At 40.6% G+C, this 19,813-nt stretch overlaps 1 protein-coding gene across 1 annotated transcript in view; it reads left to right on the top strand.

Moving 5' to 3' along the window:
• Nucleotides 1–19,813, top strand: part of cntln (centlein, centrosomal protein) — a 113,949-nt gene that overhangs the window by 42,756 nt on the left and 51,380 nt on the right. The window contains exons 12-15 of the mRNA XM_055224223.1: nt 2,555–2,668; nt 12,799–12,899; nt 16,523–16,620; nt 17,789–18,318. Of these exons, the coding sequence (XP_055080198.1) occupies nt 2,555–2,668; nt 12,799–12,899; nt 16,523–16,620; nt 17,789–18,318 (843 nt within the window). The remainder of the gene's footprint in view (nt 1–2,554; nt 2,669–12,798; nt 12,900–16,522; nt 16,621–17,788; nt 18,319–19,813) is intronic.

The raw sequence follows: 19,813 nt of genomic DNA on the forward strand, positions 1-19,813 counted from the left end.
GCACATCGGTTTAAGTAGTATTAGCATAGCATGTTGGCATCCACAAAGCCAATAATGACCATGTGAAAGAGTCCTCCGCTGTGACCCTGACAATCCATTACTACGTCGTTTCTCATTGATTGAGCGAAAATGAGAAACTATCCACTGTGAAAAATTGTGTTTTGCTTCTGTCTGCTACTTTTTCAATCTAGAATCCTCACTTAGAGTAGCTTTATTTGGCAAATGAAAGACTAATTGGATTTGAATGTGACTGATGCATGGCTGGGTGAAGGGATGCCGCCGGGGCTGGTGGTGGGGACCATATGTGTAGAGGAGGTAGTCAGAGCTGGACTTCAATGGAGGGTCTGGCCACGGCACAAATTGTCATTAAGTATTCATAAGTGAGGTGTAGACATTTGAATGACCTCGTTTGCAAGTGTGTTTTTGCCATTATTTACATTTGCATGGTGCACAGGGAGCGCTCCGCTGCCCTGCCACATGAGCAGTGCCCAGGGCTTTAGCAAACATGCGTGTGTGTGTACATGATTTGCCACTGAAATGTCAAAGTCAAGGCTGCTCATTTGAATACTGCTAAAGATGGCTGAATAACAAAAACAGAGGGGAACTAAGGGGCCTTGTTACCCCATGTGAATCTGCATGAGGCAGCTAGGTAACATTGTACCACCCAGGTCCCTTGTTATTGTACGTGTGCGTTCTGGGCAGGATTGAGGCTAGAGTATTTATAGCAATAGAAAGTGCTGCAATCCATTTGATGGTGACGTAAAGTGTGTTGACTTTAGTGTTGATTGAATGTTTTCTCATATCACAGGTTTATTGGCATTTGTCAGCTTTACTAATTACACTCATCAGTCAGGAATTTGGGTAAATTACTGATCCAAATTTACTAATGGACAGTGACGGAAGTAGTACTCAGTTTGGTTAAGTAAAAGTAGAGATACAAGGACAAAACATTACTCAAGGAAAAGTATCATATAAAAAACATGCACATAAGTAAAAGTGAAGTACATGATTAAATTGTATTTGAGTAAAAATTAAAACCGATTTGTTTTAACTAGTGTGATATTGATATAAGAAAATTCTTAATTTTTCAAGTGAATTTTTATGTATATTTTGTTGCTTAGCGCCAGGACTTGCTCAAAACCTTTAGTTGAGATGTCACCATGTTCTAAAAATGACCCCTTGAATCATATGAAAAGTACTTTTTACTTTTCAATCTAGTTCAAGAATGTAGTGGACCAGAAAGTACAGATACTTGCTTTCAAATGTAGCAAAAGTATCCACTACTAGAAATTTTGTTAAAGGTCCTTTACTATGCAAAATTGAGTCTTGTGACCTTTAAGCTATGCTATAATGTTGTTACCTCATCAAAAACATACTTGGTGTTGTGTTTTGTGTCACTCGCACATCTCCAAAGCTCAAAATGCTCTGTTCCATCTTGTGATGTGATGAAGTGGTAGTTTTCAAGTTGGGATGCATGATAATATCAGTTACAGATCATTATGGGCCCATAATGGCGATTATAACGTCATAATTCTGATAATAAAAAGAATCACAGATAATTTAATCTGATAATTAGAAACCCAAAATACACTGATTCAGCTGCTTTTCCTCCAAGGTTTTCTCCCTCAGAGTGTTCACTCTGAGGCCTGACTGAGCCCTCTGCTCTAGCCATACACACACAGAGCAGCCCCGGGTCAGAGGCACAGAGCAGAGGACACATGTTTACATATGCAGGTTTCTTTTACATTTAAAGGAAATATATTTCACTGTTACCACTTTGTGCGAGCCTCACTACACAGGAGGGGATACTGGCTTCTCATATTAGATCTAGACAGAGCTAGATCTAACTACTAAAAGTGAAAGTGAAAACATGAGGCAGCCAAGACGTTTAGTCACATTTATGCCTATACACTAAAACAAACAAATAAAAAAAGTTTTTGTATTTCAAAAGTGTATTATTGGTTTTACTCTACCAATTATCAATGACAAAACACTATTTTCAAGTTAACAGCGACCTTTTACCTTTTATTCAGTAGAGACTGGCAATTCCAGGGCTGAAATGATCCAAATTTTAATGAATGTGTATGGAGTATATGGAAAACACGGTGTAGCACTTTCTGTATTATCACATGACATCACAAGGTGGAACAGAGTGTTTTTAGTTTGAGAGAAGAACTCAGAAGCCTAAATATGCATGATTTGTGCGTTAAACATGTGAATGAAACAAAACACAACTTTTACTGAGGAAATGGCTTTATAACATAGACCAGAAAATAGAACAATATAGGCTCTTTAAGTAAAATATACATGAAACTTAAACTTACTTTTGGACTTTCATTTCCACCACTGCTAATGAAAGTACATACTGTGACAGCCTATTATCCCCACAACAACAGACGTGTGATTGTTGAGGTTGTTTCTCTGTTCATTCACAAAGCCGCTCCATTTTTGACAACTCCTCAGTGGAGAAGTAATCATAAAAAATGAATTAATGAAAAAACGCTATATGGATATATACGTTAATTGTTGCTCTTAATCTTATCTTTGTACCTAGTGGCCGAAAGAGCCAGCGTGCAGAACCCTGGCAGCTGAGACAAGAGGACAGTGATGCAGTGTGGAATGAACTGGCTTATCTAAAAAACCTCACCAGGAAACTCTCTCTGGAGAAGTAAGTCTCGTCTCTACACTCACACATGAAAAGTGGACACTTGAATCTCAACTTTTATCTCATTAATTTGCCTGCACACGCTCTCACGCACACACAGACTGGCTCTCCCACTGTCCCTTCTTGTTTGTGGGTGTTAAGATTTGAGTGTGTGCCCTTCCCAACTTCACAGCGTTCACCTAGCCCTCCACATCATTACCAGCCAGCAGGAGCCAAAGCAGGATCATTAGAAACTGTGCTCATTTGTAAAATTGGCCGCCCAGAAATTCACACATTAAAGTGCGGGCAGTAATATGGCATTATGAAAATTACTGGCTGGATCTTTGTGGGAGAGGAGTCTGAAGTTACATCTATTGCAAAATTATAGGACTTCATAATACACAGAAACATGCCAAATGTCACAATTATTTTCACTAACACACCATTTGAACGCTTAATATGATAAGAGCATAAAGTTAATTTGGACACAGTAAAACATATGTATAGTACAACTAGACTGAACCTTGATCTAAAACTTTTGGTTATCAAGGTTATAGTTACATTTAAGACTAACACGGCATCCATAAATGCATTGAAGTATAAACCAAACCAATTGCACGTATATCTATGACGGAATGTTCATCAGTTACCATAATGACACAATGCAAGCACAAACATTTTTTAAGATGATTTGGGTCTGAAAACTCAAGAAAAGATACAAAATGAATTTAAACAACACAATTTCAGGTGTCTGTGATTAATACGGGCGTTTATGGTCCCATTTAGCAGTTTGATTTTCAACAAAAAGGTGATGGTGACTGACTGTGGAACTGTTGGCTAATGCTAGCTAGCGTATGATTTTAATGTTTTTCAAGACCGACTTGGTTAACAGCACAAATCACCTCACCTGTTGTAGTTTTAGCTAACTCAATTATTTATGATTAATGATTGTGTTAAACAAACCTCAGATTAAAGTCTAACTTGAGTAGCCTCAGACAGCAGTGCCTACAGTTAGCCTCACGTACCTGATTTTGGACCTTGAGTGAACATTTTTTAGCATGAGCTGTTAAACACTTTCTTCTCTCACTCTGATTTTGAGCCATGACAAAGTAACAACTGTCTGAGGATAGTTACAGGTAGTAACTAGTAGTATTTGTAAGCTCATTTCAAACTACTAGTTGTCCATAATACTGTAACCAATCCACAATAACTCTACACTTGCTAAGTTGACTATTAGTAGCCCTTTAAAAAACATGTAGCTCCTCTTATGTGAAAGGTGTGGTTCAGATTTGGGCTGAAGTTCCCGAGTTGTCCAAGTCGTGTCTAACCCAGCCTTTGATCTGGAGGTATCCCGTGTAACCGCACTGCGCACTGACCCTCTGCGATCCCCCCACAAAGCCTGTCCTAAAGCAATAGTCCTCCTCTCTCCCATTTCCCCTCGCCTTCACCTCTCCTCACCTCTTCCCTCCTCTATCCCATACCCCTCTATCCTCCTCCCCGCCTTCCCAGCTGCCCCCCTCTGGCCCTCTGCGGCGCTTGCACTTGGCCAGAATCCTGCTCCTTGCCACCCCCCCCCCCCGCACTCCCCTCCTCTGGTTACCCCCTCTCCCGCGTTCCCCCCGCTGCTCTCACCCCCCTGCCCTGTCCTCCTAATCCCAGCTGAGCTCATTATGATATAGCCCGGCTGCCTCTCTCCAAGCCTGAGCTGTCCGAGCTAATTACAAGCTAGCAGCCCCAGTGCCGCCGTTGCTGCCTGTTAAGGGATGTCTGTCCGGATAGCTAGCCGGTTCGGGCCGAGACTTGGAGCAGAGCCGCAGGACCGCAGCGTCTGGGGGCGGGGCACGGGGTCAGCGGACTATTCTGAACACGAAGGGTCCTTGGAAGTGACCTGCGAGGGAAGCCACTTGGGGCAGAGCGCACTGGCCTCTTACCTGGCCGTGTGAGTGGGGCGGTCCACTGGGGTTTGCTCTCTAATCTCCTTCATGTGCCCCTGACCGGCTCCACCTCGGCTCCCTCGCTCCACGTCTCTAGAGGCCCTCTCCTTACGCAGATGGATAAAGCAAAGTAAACTCCGCATGGGTTCTTTAAACTTCTGAAAAAGTGTCAGTTTCAGGTATCTGCCCAGTGTCCATCTCTATTCCGCTGGCATGTGGTATTGTGCCTGTTCAGAGGCAAGAGTAGACAGAATGAACTCTTTTATCTATACTATCAAAATCAGAAACTTAAGAGTGTAGTTTCTCAGTTGTTTTTGGTTCTACTGAGTCGTTATTTTGTAAATATTATACAATAGGCCAGTTGTGATGACAGTGAATTTATTTATTTATTTAGTTACTGAATAATTTATAGAGAATTTGGAATGTTTTGTTTTTTTTCAGCACATTTATTTTATCTGTTATTTTGAGGATTTTTGACAACAAACAAATCAAGTTTTTGAAGCATTAGCTCTTTTTAAAGGATGCATCTTATATATTATTTGTATTCAAAAATGTTCTTGAGCAACTTTGCTTTGGCATCTCATGTTTTAAAACTTAAAATAATGTATTTGTAAAGAACCCCATGTTATTTTAAAGTTTGGGTGCTCCCCATACTGGAATCTAGCGTAGGGCTCCATCTACAGGCTGCAGAAGGAATTACCATGGGGTGATATACTAATGTTATCCAATTAAGAAACATGCCCTGACATGATAATATAAACATGCAGTAGTAATGAAGACAATGTTTAGAATGACTGCAGTGACGATTTACTTAAAAACTGAAGGGTATACAAATACAATACAAATCTCCATATATATTTTGATCAAATATGTCCTTTAAAGTTTTTCTAGCCCAAATGCATTATTGTATGGGACAGCTGGAGGGTGAAAGGGGGAGAAAGGGGATAGAAACAGCCGGCAAACGGTCGAGGCCAGGAGGTGAACCTAAGATGCCGCCACGGTGGTAAGGACTATGTACATATACCTACATGTGCAACGCCTTAAACCACTACAACAACAAGCACCATTTATGAAGCATTACCAACATCCTGTTTTTAGCAGAAGCCCTGTCTTGGCTCATAACCTCAGACAAAGCACTGCTAATTGAAAAGTGCCCATTGACTTGCAGCTACAACTAGTTTAACAACATAACTGCTGCGAAACACAGGGGCAGCCGTTTAGAGCTTGTTGTTCCGATGACCGCGTTCTAATGATTGTTCTTGTGAAGGTTATGCTAGATAAGTGTTAGCAATGATCCGCTAATGGCTAATTAACAACAGGCAGCAGAAGAATTTAGGAGCGAATAAAGGCCTCATGTAAAGTGTTTAATACCCGGTCGCAGGGCCTATTTAAACACACTATCGTCTGAGAGGTTGTTCACAGATGTTCCCCATCACTACGTCCTAAAACAGCACTTGTAAAACAGTGTCTCAAGGCTCGCATGACCATTTCCCACAATAATGTTTGGATTGATAAATCTGGTAAATCCCCAAAGACTAGGAGGACTATCAAGCTAAGACATGTTACCAGACTATTGGCTGTGTATGATTTGGGAGCAGACATTTGGGTCATAATGTGTTTTTTGGTAAATGCCTCTTCATGCACATAGACAATATGCTGTTAACTTTTCCCAACCCACTTTTCCTATTGGCTACCTTGTTTTATGCCATGCTTGAATGAAAAGTGCATTCTTTCCAAATGCTCTGACCTGTGAGCTCTCAGAAGCAGATGGATTCAATGACCACTTAATGCAATTGAGAGCTCCACTTGTGATTAAATCTAAATTATGATACGACTCTCCGTGTTTCTCTAATTAACATGTACGTGTCTGTGTTTTTCTCATAGACTTTATATGTAAATGGACCTAGCTAACCTGCTAACTGGCAAGTTCCAAGTAGGAAGTGAGCATTGGCGCGCTTCGGGCTCCATGGACTCTCGCTCAAATTCAATTTACATTACATTGGTCTTAAAACATTCATCAGCCTTGCTCCGGATTGGCTCTTTGGTTGCTATGATAGTTAGATAGATTCTCTCATTTGTCCAGGAGTGATCCACAATATATTGCTACACAATGTTGATGTTTTACTTGCCATCCAGAAGCCGTTTTCAATCTGAGGATACTGATCTGAGGAGCTAAATATATTTGGCCTTGTGCCATATATGCTACATTTTTGTGGTTGTAGAGGTAGACGGGAATGACACAAGCGTTTCTGTGCTCAAAAATGTAGATTTAAGAATATACCGTATGTCTAATATTTCTGTACACCAGTTTCACAGCCCACTGAAATCTGATTAAAAATAGACCTTTCATTAGATTAATTGGAAACTGTCTCCCTGAACATTTGACACTGAGGTGTAGTTTTGATTAAGATTTCCATTAGTGGTGGTGGATGGCTGGCATGTAACCACGGGCCGGGTGGGCTTAAAACACTCACACAGGGATCGTTTTCTGGAGCTCATTATGCATCTGTCTGCTGTACTGCATGTCCTCGCCACTTAATTGTTGTTAAAGATCTGTTGCTAAAATGAGGCAGGAATTATTTAAGCCCAGTAAACAAAATAAACACGGTATATGACATCAAAGCATAAATTAACTAGCGATTACTGGGGGAAAAGTGACCATCATTGACATGGAGCTCCACAGCTAGCGACTTTGACTCTAATTAAGTTTAATAAAGTTTAGCCGCGTGTTCCTTGTGTTCATCCATTGCTACGCGTTTCATCTGCATTTGCTTAAAGGTATTAGGAGTAATGAGGGTCTTTTGCCCCCAGATCCAGGGCTGAGCTGGAGGAGGGACACGTTTTCATAAATAGTAGGTTTTCTGCAGAAGGGTAGTTTTTTATGTCATTAATTATTTGGTCAATTAATTTATGCGAGAAAAAAGCTCCCTTAAGTAATTACATACATGCAGTGACACTAATTGCATCCCATAATATTCTGTATGCAGCATAATTGCATGTAAGAGGGACCTTAAAGTTTCACCATATGATATATTATTAAACATTTATTTTGTCTGAAAAAGTCTATAAAAAAATTATTTAGACATCAGCATGTGCATTTATTTTTTACGTCAAAGTGCTTTGTTTGAAAATTGGTTTTCACGTAAAATGCAATGGCTAAGACTTCTAACTTCAACCATGATGTTCATTTGTACATTTTGATTTTGTTCGCAGTAATCGTTGTATTTTGTTCTGCAATGATGTCTAGGCCTGTCACCATAAATACTTTATCGACTTTCAATATATGTTAGATGGATGGATGTTTTTGGGGGTCAGTAATGTGGGTACCTTTTCTTAGTACTAGACGGGAACCTTTTGTTATTTTTCCTGTTCTGTGGTTGGATTTGAGCTGTGGAGGGTTGAATAAATAACTTCTATGTCTTATTATAGATACAAACTACAAAAGCTACTTATTTATTGCCGTTATCGGAGCTGGCATTTTTTGTTTGTTTTACATATCATACATTTAGAATCGTTTTTTGGGGATAATTCTACTTTAGGATCTTTGTGTCAGTGGCATAAATTTTCTTCAGCAATATATCACACTTCATAATATGTTATTGTGACAGACTCAATGATGTCTAAACGTGAATCTTTAATCCCAATATGCTTTACGTGGTCCTCATAACAAATGTTTCAGTAGCAAAATCTGTTGGGGAATCTTTAAACTGGAAAAATAAGTGTCATTACCGTGTCACATTGACTTTAAAATGAAATGAAATGTGCTTCCATGGAATATTAATCATTAATACATAACATATTTACATCGCCATGTTACCTTTTATTTGTGTGAAAATGCTATATTTGCCAAAAATGACGTATTAACATGTTTTATAAGTTTCACTTTCATTTTTGACATTCTCAACTCTCCAACACAACCAGCATGCATCCCGCTAACAAAACTACTACTGCACATCAGGTTTGTCAAGTAGTTGTCAAGGTGTACACTTTTTGTATCATGTTTTTGTATATTTACGGAGAATTGTCATGTGGGAGCATGGATGATGTAGGTTTGTGGACTGCGCACTGGACACAATCTTACAGCTAACCGTAAGGAGGATCCGAATAGGGCCCAGGAGAGATCGCAAAAATTACTCAAACATGGATGGATGACATCTAAAACCTCTTCAGGCCTGTTTTTGATGAGGGAGCAACATTATAACATGGTAAAAAGCTAAAAAATTGCATAATATTGCCTCTTTAAGCAAGTAAAATTGACTCGTTCTGATTCCTCCTCCCCATCTTAAACACCCTCTAAATTCAATTCCCCGATATTGTTTTATTTCACAATAGGATATCCAGCGGCATCAACAAGCCTTTTAGAGACAGAATATCTTAGTTATTCTGGGTTGTTTCCACCAGTGGTTAGCACATGAATCCCTGTTTACCTCATATCTCCTCCGCTGCTGCCCTTGCATCGCCTGTAGCCAAACTCCACCAGTCACCATTTCTGCTGACAGGAGTGACTTACCCAGCCAAAGTAGCACCATGAACCATCAGCCCTGCAGCTCCACGCTAACCATAGGGGAATCCCCACCTCGCACCCCAAAAACAAGACTCCATCCCCAGCCAATCAGATGCCAGAGGTGCTTTTTGCTTTCTCACCCCATTTCCCTCCCCGTCTGCGTATTTTTATGCAAGAAACAAGACAAGGCAAGGATCTAAAATCACAATGGCGCCGCAGATGATGATGTTGTGTAGACCCTTGTGGCCCAGAGCTGGAAGTGTGTGCTCTAAGCTGTGTACCGTGCAGCGCAGGTACCAGACGAGATCAAATGACAACAAATGCGTAGCTCAGGGCTGGAATTGTTGCAGTGCATAAGAAAGAAGGTGTTTTTTTAAAAGGGCCAAAAGGGCGACGTGAGACAGACCACATCATTACCAAACAACACCTGAATGTTGACTCTATGCACTTACTGCTTATTCTTTTGTCTGCTGGCCTTCATAAGAAAACCATGACACCATCTTGCTTCTTAATGACATTCAGATAAATGTGTAGAACTGGCCACCATCAAGAAAGTGACCCTATCTCTCAGTTGTGAAGATACTGTTTAGATACTGTCTAAATACTGTCTGAAGTATCTTGATGTCAAGCGCCCCCCAAGATACTCAGAAATAGAGTTGATACTCAATACTTCACTACCACAATGATAATGAAAAAAACACTCCTTTCTTTAGACAATAGAATGTAAATTTGAACATAAAATTATAGTACATATTATGTTACCATGTGGTCTTATACTTGTTCTGATAGAGTTCAAGATCATTCTAAAACTGTTCAGGAAGTTTAAACATTATCCTATGTGTTTTTTTTTCAGTATTGATAATTCTTCAAATTAGTATCTATTTTAGTATCGATTAGTAGCTGATTTTCATTGGTAACTTTATTCTATAATGCCTCACAGAATTTGAACATGACCTGAAGCTAAATTTGAAAATTATAAATTCCACCCCCATTAATGGAGATGAGAAAATCTTGACTTTGAGAAATTAACCTTTCAAATAGTTGATGCATAAACGGTGTCTTCTTCAGTGTTAGCAGAGTAATTCATGTTTGTCAGTTTAGGCTCAATTTGATAATTTCTGATCCACCTGTGCAGATGCATAGAGCATCAGCACAACAAGGTCACTTTGGAGGAACTAAGTATTTAGATGAGAGTTTGAATGAGATGTTTCTAAGTCACCTCCAGAGAAGGCTTTAGCTTAGAATTGTTTTGTCTGTGTAATCCCTCAGTCGTCCAGGTCTGATCCATAGCAAAAGACGGGAAAAAAAAATTAAATCTGTCAACTCAACAAATCATTTTAGGAGTGAAGTTTTGCTGTAGAATTGTTTTCTAATTAAAGGTACTGAGCCTGATTTTTACAGTCTTTAAAAAAAATGGAAAAACAGAACTAGTTAATTTAAATGGTTTGCAGTTGTCTAAAGTTGTTCCTCGCTTACCTTATGCATCCTAGTTATTCACTGCAGTGAGTTTAGAGGGGATTTTCACAACTTTGAGAGGCCTAATGGAATTTTGCATTCACAGTAAGCTGACAACATCTATCATGCTAATGCACACTTCCTGATTATCGGACCATAAAATACTTTATAATTAGATGCAGACAGTATCCAGCTTAATTTGTGTAAAATAATTTTGTGAAAAATAATACCGGTAAATGTCCTAAATATAAAGATAAGAACACCAGGTACAGGCCCTTTAAGAACACATGGTTAATTGCATTTTATGTAAATACCATAGTGTTATTTTCCTACAGCACATGACACCTCTGCAGTGACAAATACTGGAAAGAGCATTATCCTCCATCTCCTGTGTGTTATGATGTGAAACTAGAGGCCCGCAGCCAATGAAGTCAATCTGCAACCCAATCCCCTGCATGGCCAACAAACTTGCTTATCCTTCAACAAAATGGAATGTTTTGTATATGAACTTTGGTGTAGCATCAATACCATCAGCATCTGAAAAGGCATAAAAGAGAAACATGAGCTGGAACACACACTGCATATTTCAGCTCATTTGTCCCATTAACAGCCGGGACACATAAGGCAGTGCCGGGCTTCATCGACTTGGGTTCATTTATGGAGGAAAATCTATAGAGAAGCGACACGTATCCATCTGCCTCCTCCTCCTCCTCTGGGACACTCATTTGTGGACTTATTTAAGCTGCAGTCAGCCATTAGAGCCCGTCTCCGCTGCTGGGTGGCCTAAAAGAGCAGTGCTGCAGGCTGTACAATGCTGTACGGTCCTTTTTCATGCATATCTTAATATCTTAAAGAACTACAGACAATACAAACTCATTGAAATATCTTCACCTTACATGCCTTTATACCCCATTAAAAATAATTGTTCTGTATAGTGCTGGTGTTCTTTTGTAGCATTTTTTGACAAGTCTGTTTTAAGTGTCCATTCAACGTCCGCATTTGAAAATTGCAACATGTGCTTTTTCTGGCTAAATACAGCTGAACTCTGAAGAGCTTGGAATTAAACCACTTTTAAACTACTTTTAAAAAAACTGTTCAGAAACTACAAGTTTCAAGAAGTTACAAGAAATCGCTTCAATAAAGTAACAAAGTCATGTTATTGGATAGAACCATGTCACGAAAGTGGGACGGCAGAGGCTCAATGAAGAGTTCAAAATGGTGGCAGTTTATTCCCAGCTCTTGTAGATTATTGTGTTGTTGAAGATGTTTTACCCAGTTTTCCACCAGTGACTATGTATACCAGCATTTAGCATTTACATGAGTTTGTGAATGCAAATTTGGCTCTATTATGTATTATGTAGTATTATTCAAACTCAACTTTTAACCTTAAACATATAATGGTTTTACCTCAGCACTCATTCAAAGTTGTATTCTGAGTTATTCTTGCATGTTTGAGTAATCTTTAAAGTTCATTGTCCTGCATTCAAGGCACACGGCTTTTAAAATTCCAGTGTTCACTTGCCCTCTATACATGCCCACTGTTCTGTACTTACTTCATGTGAAAACGGTGCTACAAGTCAACTGCGATATGTAAACTTTTTGCCTTGGACTGCTCACAACTGAGTGATAAAGACCCAGATGAGAATGGTTAGATTAATATTGCAATTAAAATGAACTATCCAACAAAAAATAAATCTATGTGCACTGTCCCAATCATATAAATTAACCGAAATATCATGCAACTGTAAAAAGTGCACGGTGAGTTTGTATTGAGGTTAACCAAGGGAAGAATGCCACTGCAGCAGTAGCACTAGCAGCCTGTGTGCAGCCTGTGTGCAGAGTCTATGGAGCTAAGGGGAGGGAGAGGCGTGTGTGTATCAGGTGTGATCGTCTCCCCGGGCCTCCCTATCCCCAGCAGAATACAGCCAGGGTCCTAATAATAACTTGAAAGTGCAAAGTCTCGAGCATGGCTGCACATAATTAGCCTTTAGCAGGAATCAAGCTAATTGTGGAAAGGTAACTAATTGGGCACAGTTCCTAGTCTACACACTGTACTTCCCTACCTTTGCGTTTCATGTTGCTTGTCACTTTGATTTCTCTGTAAATAAAAACAGTTTAATTAGCCATTGTGGTGTCATTCTATTTTCTGTAAAAAAAAAACAAAAAAACAAGGCTGTTCAGATCATTACTGGAGTCCTTTGTTGAGACTCCCTTGCTATTTCAAAGTAAATATTTGACTGTAAACATCTTTGTTATTGCAGGGCGGGTCTTGAAGAGGAGCTGGACATGTTGCGAGTGCAGGCAGCTATGGACCGGGCCACAGTAAAGGAGGTCCGACTACGTCTTGCTAGTGAACATAAAGGTGAGTTTTGTGTTCAGGTTTTAAAATGACTATTGGAAACTCAAACTACATTACACAATCACTTAAAGCAAGTGCCACAGGAGGGCAGCAGGGGCAAAACTGCTGTTGTGACCTTAGGTGAGACACCAACGCCAACACTATTTTTACTTTCATACTGGGCAATGTGGGTGAAGGGGCCGATGGCGCAGATTGGCAGCCTCGCTTATGTCAGTTGCAGCTGTGGCTACAATAGTATCTTATCACCAGAGAGTGTGGAGTGAATGAATGATGCACTCTAAAGCATCTTGAAAGGCAATATATAAATCCAGTCCATTATTGTTCATTGCATCATGTCAACCTTCTTTAAATACAAAAAGTAATTAAAAAGGTAAAAAAAAGAGTTTATTAACGTCAATGACTAACATTTTTTGGCACGTTTCTGTTGGATAGACATAATATTGTCTGAATAACGTTAGCAGGACATGCCAGAAAAAATTGAGATTCATTTATATCAGTATTACCCACCCCAGAAATTCACAATAAAACTTAAATTCGTAACTGCCAGACAATTTTGTAGCATCTTAACATTTGAAATCAGACTATCAAAGCACATTGTAAGTGGTCGTAGAGTAAAATCCTGCTTATCATGGGCCTTCTTGCGCTCTGCCTCTCCTCCGCTCCGAATGCACTTGTGAGCAGAATTAATAAGATAACCCCCCGTGGAATAAAGAGGACAACTCAATTAAGGCTTGATCAACTTGCAAATTGATTAGGAGATCAAGTGCTGTTGGTCCTGTCTGCATACAGCCCTCCTAATGTTCAAAAGCACTTCGCTCTCAATCCAATCTGCAGCCTTTGTCAAACACTGACCACCACACCAGTGTCCTTAATTAACCAGTTCAATAACAGATTCTGTCCTGGATCACTTTAATTTGCTCCACAAGAGGTGATTGTGTCTGCTGAAGATGTGAGAGTGCGATTTAAAGCGTGTCACTAATTAAAATACTGGATTTCTCCTATTGGCAGTTTCTCGCCCCAAATTAATAGAGCTCATTTGCCTCAACGTGGAAAGTATCCATGGGTTTCAGAATGATGTGAATTGTTAATCACTTTTTTTTCCCTACAATTCTTCTACAATATATTTTCTGAATGGAAAATAGTCCTCAAAATCACCACACGTAAAAGTGAATTTGTTTTTAACCGTGTCATAATTTTCCCTTATTAGCATGCTTGGCATAGTTGTATTTTGAGTGATTCTTGCATGTCTTGTATTGTTCTCCTCCTGTAATGTCCTAATATTTGGAGGCATGCTATCAAATATTCCCAACACACTTAAAACCAGAAAAAAAACATTTGTGTTCTTGTAATTTAGGGGCGAAAATATATTTATATTAAAGGGCCCATATTAAGCTATTTTCTGATGTATGTTATAATGACGTTTCCTCATCAAAAACCTGAAGTTGAAGTTTGATTCATTTACACATGGTTAACACAGAAATCCTGCATATTTAGGCGCTTCTCTCAAATGATAGAGACTCTATACCACCTTGTGATGTCATGTGGTAATACAGGAAGTGCTCAGTTGTGTTATAAACTCCATATATCTTCTCTAGAATCATTTGGATGTTTTCAGATTGGCAGTCTCTGTTGAACTAAAGGCAATTACCATTACATGACATCACAAAGTAGAACAGAGCATTTTGAGCTTTGGAGAGAGCCAAATAAAGAGCCAAATAATGCAAGATCACTCAAACATGTGTGAATGAAACAAAACACAACTCCAAGTATGTTTTTGAAGAAGACACACAGCGAAAAACAAGGGTCAGTTTTGTGTAATATAAAACTTTTAAATGGATGTTTATGTTTTAGTAGATCCAAATGCACATAACGGTTAGTAGAAGTCCAATGTATTCAGGGCAGTTTTTTTGCATTGTTTCAGTCACAGAAATAAAAAGAAAAAGAAAAAAATTGCAATTACAGCAGCTGAGTAAACTAAGAATGAATGAAACTTCAGCCCAAAATTGCGCATTCAAAGAACTTAAGTGACCCGATCAAAGGCGTGGCGGGTTGAGACTCCTCCACCAGGATCAAGCTTAACCAAAGGCAGCAGATGAAAGGAGCCGGTGCCCAAGAGAAGACAAGGGAGGGACCTTAATATATGCCGCTATGCCAGGACCTCCTCCTCTGACTGGGGGTGACTGGGGAGCCACTGCGGCCTTTTTATCAAGGTAGAGTGCCGAGGTGCCAACTCCCCAGCCACCAGCGCAGGGAGCGGGCTAATTGTCTCCCAACCTGGTTATGTACCCAGCTAGCATGGCAGGCCTCCTGTCCTATTTGGTGCTCTGTCTGATTGGATGTGACATGCTGGGGGAGACAAAAGAGCAAGCTAATTCACAGTAACAAACTTCCCTGGGCACAGTGTCAAATGCAAAGCAAGAAAGCAGCTCCTGGCAACAAGGCCCCTGCCCCTCTCCTCTGCAACCTTTTTTTTTTTAAACTAAGGATGTACTCACCTGAAATGCCAAGGGCTACTCAGAGTTCAAGCCTTGTTGTGTTATTTTTGTGGCCACACTAATGAATGTTTAACCAGAGTGTTGTTGATCTGCTACATGTTGGGAATGATAGTGGACATTTGTGGAGGTGTTTTATCCAGTGACACAAAAGCATTTATTCCTGTGATTCTGCAATCTTGCGCAAAACATATAGTCTCATTCATTCAATCTCATTAAAGGTGCACTATTTAGATGTTGATGCTTTGCCTGGAATGTTTCACAGTGGGGCATTAAACTGATCTCTCTCGCATTTATTCAATTTCAGGTATTTTAATTGTTAAAAATAAAAGCACGAGCAGGTTTCGTCTCCACAGATTGGACCTGTAACTTTGCTTGGTGATGTTATCTACTTGTCTCCTTGGAAATGGACAAATACAGAACTTCTCTCACTGTATGGTCATGTTCCTGAATATGTTACGTGTACTATGAATGAATCGTGGTTTTAGAAATATAAACAGCCCTATCGCGTTTACGTTTCATATTTCACATTGTTTTCATGTTTTAACCAAGCATGCAGTATGTACTCTTTGTGTGCGGATTAAATCCCGGAGCATTTAAACTCCAGTACACTGCATGTTGTTATGATAAAACCTTACATTTGCTGCGGCCAGTATTGAAGTTCCTGGAAGAAAGCACAGTTTAGTCTTCAGAGATTATTGGTCCTGTGGGGAAACACAGTGGACTACAAAGCAGCGCGGCCCGGGGGCTGTGTGCTCACTGGGGACTTAAGCACTTCTCCTTGGTTTGTTTAAGGTCCCGGGAGGGAGGTTGCACATCGCATGCAAGGCTGTGTGCTTTTGAACACTATTCCTCTTCTATTTCCTTGCGGAGTACTAAATAAAATACCTCATTGTCCACTGAATAAAGCATAACAATGTTTTATAGATTTTTACATTGAAAATTTTAAATCCCCTGAAAATCGTGTTCTTGCAGGAATTGACTGGCGAAAAATGGGAAAATGGACCTTAGGAGGGAAATTAGACCTCGGAAATGCTAATTGATTTAATGTAGCCACTTTTTATCACTCTATTGATTCAGCAGCCCGGCTTTGACGCTGGATGTCACAATAACGTGCTTTGTTCCCTTTTGCAGAATTGCTTCACAAAGTGGTGAAGGAGCGGCAGGTCAAGAGCAGCACTCCGAAAAAGCATTCTGTGTCTTTGGAGCGCTTGGAAGAGTCATTTAAAAAGGTACGCCACTTCGCCATTACTAAGTGTTCTTTGTCATTGCCCATAAAAGAAGCCAGAGAGAGAAGAGTAACTGCAGCACAATGGCTTTTTCACATAATTTGGCCTGATTTTTGCCATCAGAGACGTATCATTTGTGGCGACTTTTGCAGGTAGATCTCTAAGTAGTAGGGAAGTAGCAGTGCACTCAAGACTCATTTCAATACACAATTAATGTCAAGTTCTTAAAGATACACTGTGTTAATTTTACTGTGGAGGGTCTGTCACATGCTTGTCTTCGTAGAGATTCTTTTGCCTTGCCTGAAATGTTCCACTGTATGGCATTAAATGTATCTATCTCCACTGAAAGAAGCAAGTGACACCACCAGCCCAAATTACAGGTCAGATTTGTGGAGAGGTCAATTCATATGTTTCAATATATTTTTGAGCAAAGAAACTATTTAGCATTTATTCAGTTAAGGCAGGATTTATTGCTCATATTAATTGCTCATAGATCTGGGGGTCGACTAATTATATGAGATTTGATGCATATTCTAAATGTAAAGATGTCATCGTTCTTCATCCAATCTTTAAAATCCCGCTTGCAATCGTGTATACATTTACAAGTTTGACTTTCCTGGCTCTAAATATTCATAGTTAGAAGCCACCTAATTATGTTAGAATGGTACCAGGCTGCTGCAGCAGAGTGAGTGCCAAATAAAAGGGAGAAACGCCCGGAGGCACAGACCCAGCAGGCATCCACTGTTCTCTTAAACACTCTCCAGCAAAGATCTAACAAACAGTGCTAAGTGCTCATGGTTGCTGTCAAGTTTGCGGCAATCAGGGCAAAAGGCTAACAGTCAAATGGACACAGATTTATTGGGTACTCTAATTCCTTTTATTAAGATATTATTAGCACAATTTTGAACAGTTAATAGGCTTGTGTAGGCCAATAGCCTAATGCAGTTTTGTTTAATGCAAACATGAGAATGTCCAAACATTTTTTTTCCAATGATCAGGATTGACTCTTTTTTTACTCTACATACTATTTGTTTAGAGCAAGAAAGAGATAACTTTTTGTGTTTTGAACTGTAAGAAGTTTTTGTACGTTGAACCTTTGTGAGACTATTACCCAAGTGCAGTGATAAGACCTAGACAATGTGGTACCACTGAGAGCTCTTTGCCTCCTCAGATTGAGCTGCTGGAACAGAGGATGGTGTCCCTAGAGGGGGAGACGGAGCGACTGAGGGAAGAGAAGGAACAGTTACATGAGGCCAATGAGGAGCTGGCTCATAAGTGTTCCAGACTGCAGGCCTCTCTGGACCAGTGTCGAGCCCAGGACACTGCTCGCTCTGAGGCGGCACAGGCTCAGGCTCTGTTGCAGGCAGAAAGGCACCGCTCTGAGATCCTGGCTGTAGAAGGCCGTCTGGCTGCCTCCCAGAAAGAGGCTACTCAGCTCCATTCCAAGCTGCTCAAGCTGAGGCAGGAGCTGGGGATTCTGCGTGCAGCCAGGGACTTCTATAGGCACCGCGCAGCAGGGCCAATGCGGGCTGCCGGGATTACTAACAACATTAACAGCAAGGTCAAATTCAAAACAAGTCGACTCCGAGGTCCGCTCCACCAATACAGCCACCCAAGAGCCAGCCCCAATCAAGCCATCAGCTGGCACCACCGCAGCCCCAGTCCCTCTAAGGATGAGTGGGAGGACATGAGCGCAGATAGGTAATGATACACACACACATTCAGTGGCTGCGCCTCATTATTTTTAGGCAGGAGGATTGGTGCGGCTGGTGGGTATAAATGTGGGGGGCCATGCAGCATCGAGGGGACAACGTGCATATGCAAAGCATAAGCAAATGGGTGATTGAATTTCATCGTCTGTCTAGTTGGTATTCTGAAGCCAAAAGAAGAATGTGATAGAAAGAAAAGGGAGAGGAGGGGGAAACTACTGTCAGATCCTTTGAAATATCCTGGGACGCCTTGCTTGGAGCTTATTGACTGAAATTTGCATGCAAAATTAGCCACCTCTCCGTACAAAGTTGAACCAATGCCAGAAAAGCCGAGGGATAAGGGGCCTGGCCAAGCCTTCATACCTTCCAGTGATGCCATTTTCATGCACTAGTCACGCTACCTCCAAATTGACAGTTTGGCAGTTTGATTTAATTTACTGGTCCTTTGCATATTCACTAACCCCCCCTTGACAGCACTAAGCATCCCCCTGCTAGTACCCAGGCTGCACCCCTCCCGCCCCACGCTCACCATCTCTACCTTCTCTCTAGTCCTTCTGGTTATCTTGTGATCTGTCAGTTCACTAATGCTCCTCTATTTTCCTCCCACCACCGCTCTCCTCACTCTTCTCCTGCCTCTCCTCTCCTTTAATTTAGTTGGATAAATTTTGAATGACCCTACTCGGCTCCGTACCAGATGTCTACAAGCTGTTTAACACCCTCTAAATTAAGAACCATCGACAGTAATTATTTCATGTATGTTTTATGCAAAGAAGCCACTGAGCCAACGTTTATTGAGTGATGGCTGGAATGATTTGATTTCAAGCTATTTATTTCCCCTTGCCTCTCTCTTTTCAGTTTTTTTTTTTTTTTTGCGCCTTCCTAACTCTCCATCCCTCCTCCGAACTAATTCATCAGTTTGTAATCCACCCCAGCCCTATTCACGAGAGGGCGTTTAGCAGCGACCGGGTGCAGCGCTGCCCTGCCTCTCTAATACCTCTCCATGTGGCTAATAAGGAGCAGTGTAATATACGCTTTACCTGGGAGAAGGATCTAAGTGGATTTGTGAAGAAGGGCCCTAAACTAAGATGTTGTCTTATTTAAGGCACCTGTCAACTGATTTGTTACTGTAAAGCCTCCTGCGCACAAGGGTCCTCCCCAGCAATATGTCTTATAGGCACTTCCAGAAATACACTACGTCTGCCTAAGGACTTCCTCTCCTAAATAGTACAAAATGAAGATGTCAGTTAAGGGTGCTGACAAGTCTGTGTTTTTTTTTTTTGTACTTTTCTTTTCCGGCTGCCTCTGGCTGCCTCACAGGTTTTGAGCTGCTGGAGCTATTCTGAGCAGAGCGGGCAGTTTTTAAGGCAGGGGAGAATTTAATCAGTTGGATGTTTTACCTTGTAGTACATGAGTATACAAAGCTGGGGCTGTATTACAAAGTGTTGACCCCAGCTCTGGATAAGTTGGTACAATGCAATAGCGTGCGC

The sequence above is a fragment of the Periophthalmus magnuspinnatus genome, chromosome 1 (genome assembly GCF_009829125.3).
Source record: "Periophthalmus magnuspinnatus isolate fPerMag1 chromosome 1, fPerMag1.2.pri, whole genome shotgun sequence".
Taxonomy (NCBI): domain Eukaryota; kingdom Metazoa; phylum Chordata; class Actinopteri; order Gobiiformes; family Gobiidae; genus Periophthalmus; species Periophthalmus magnuspinnatus.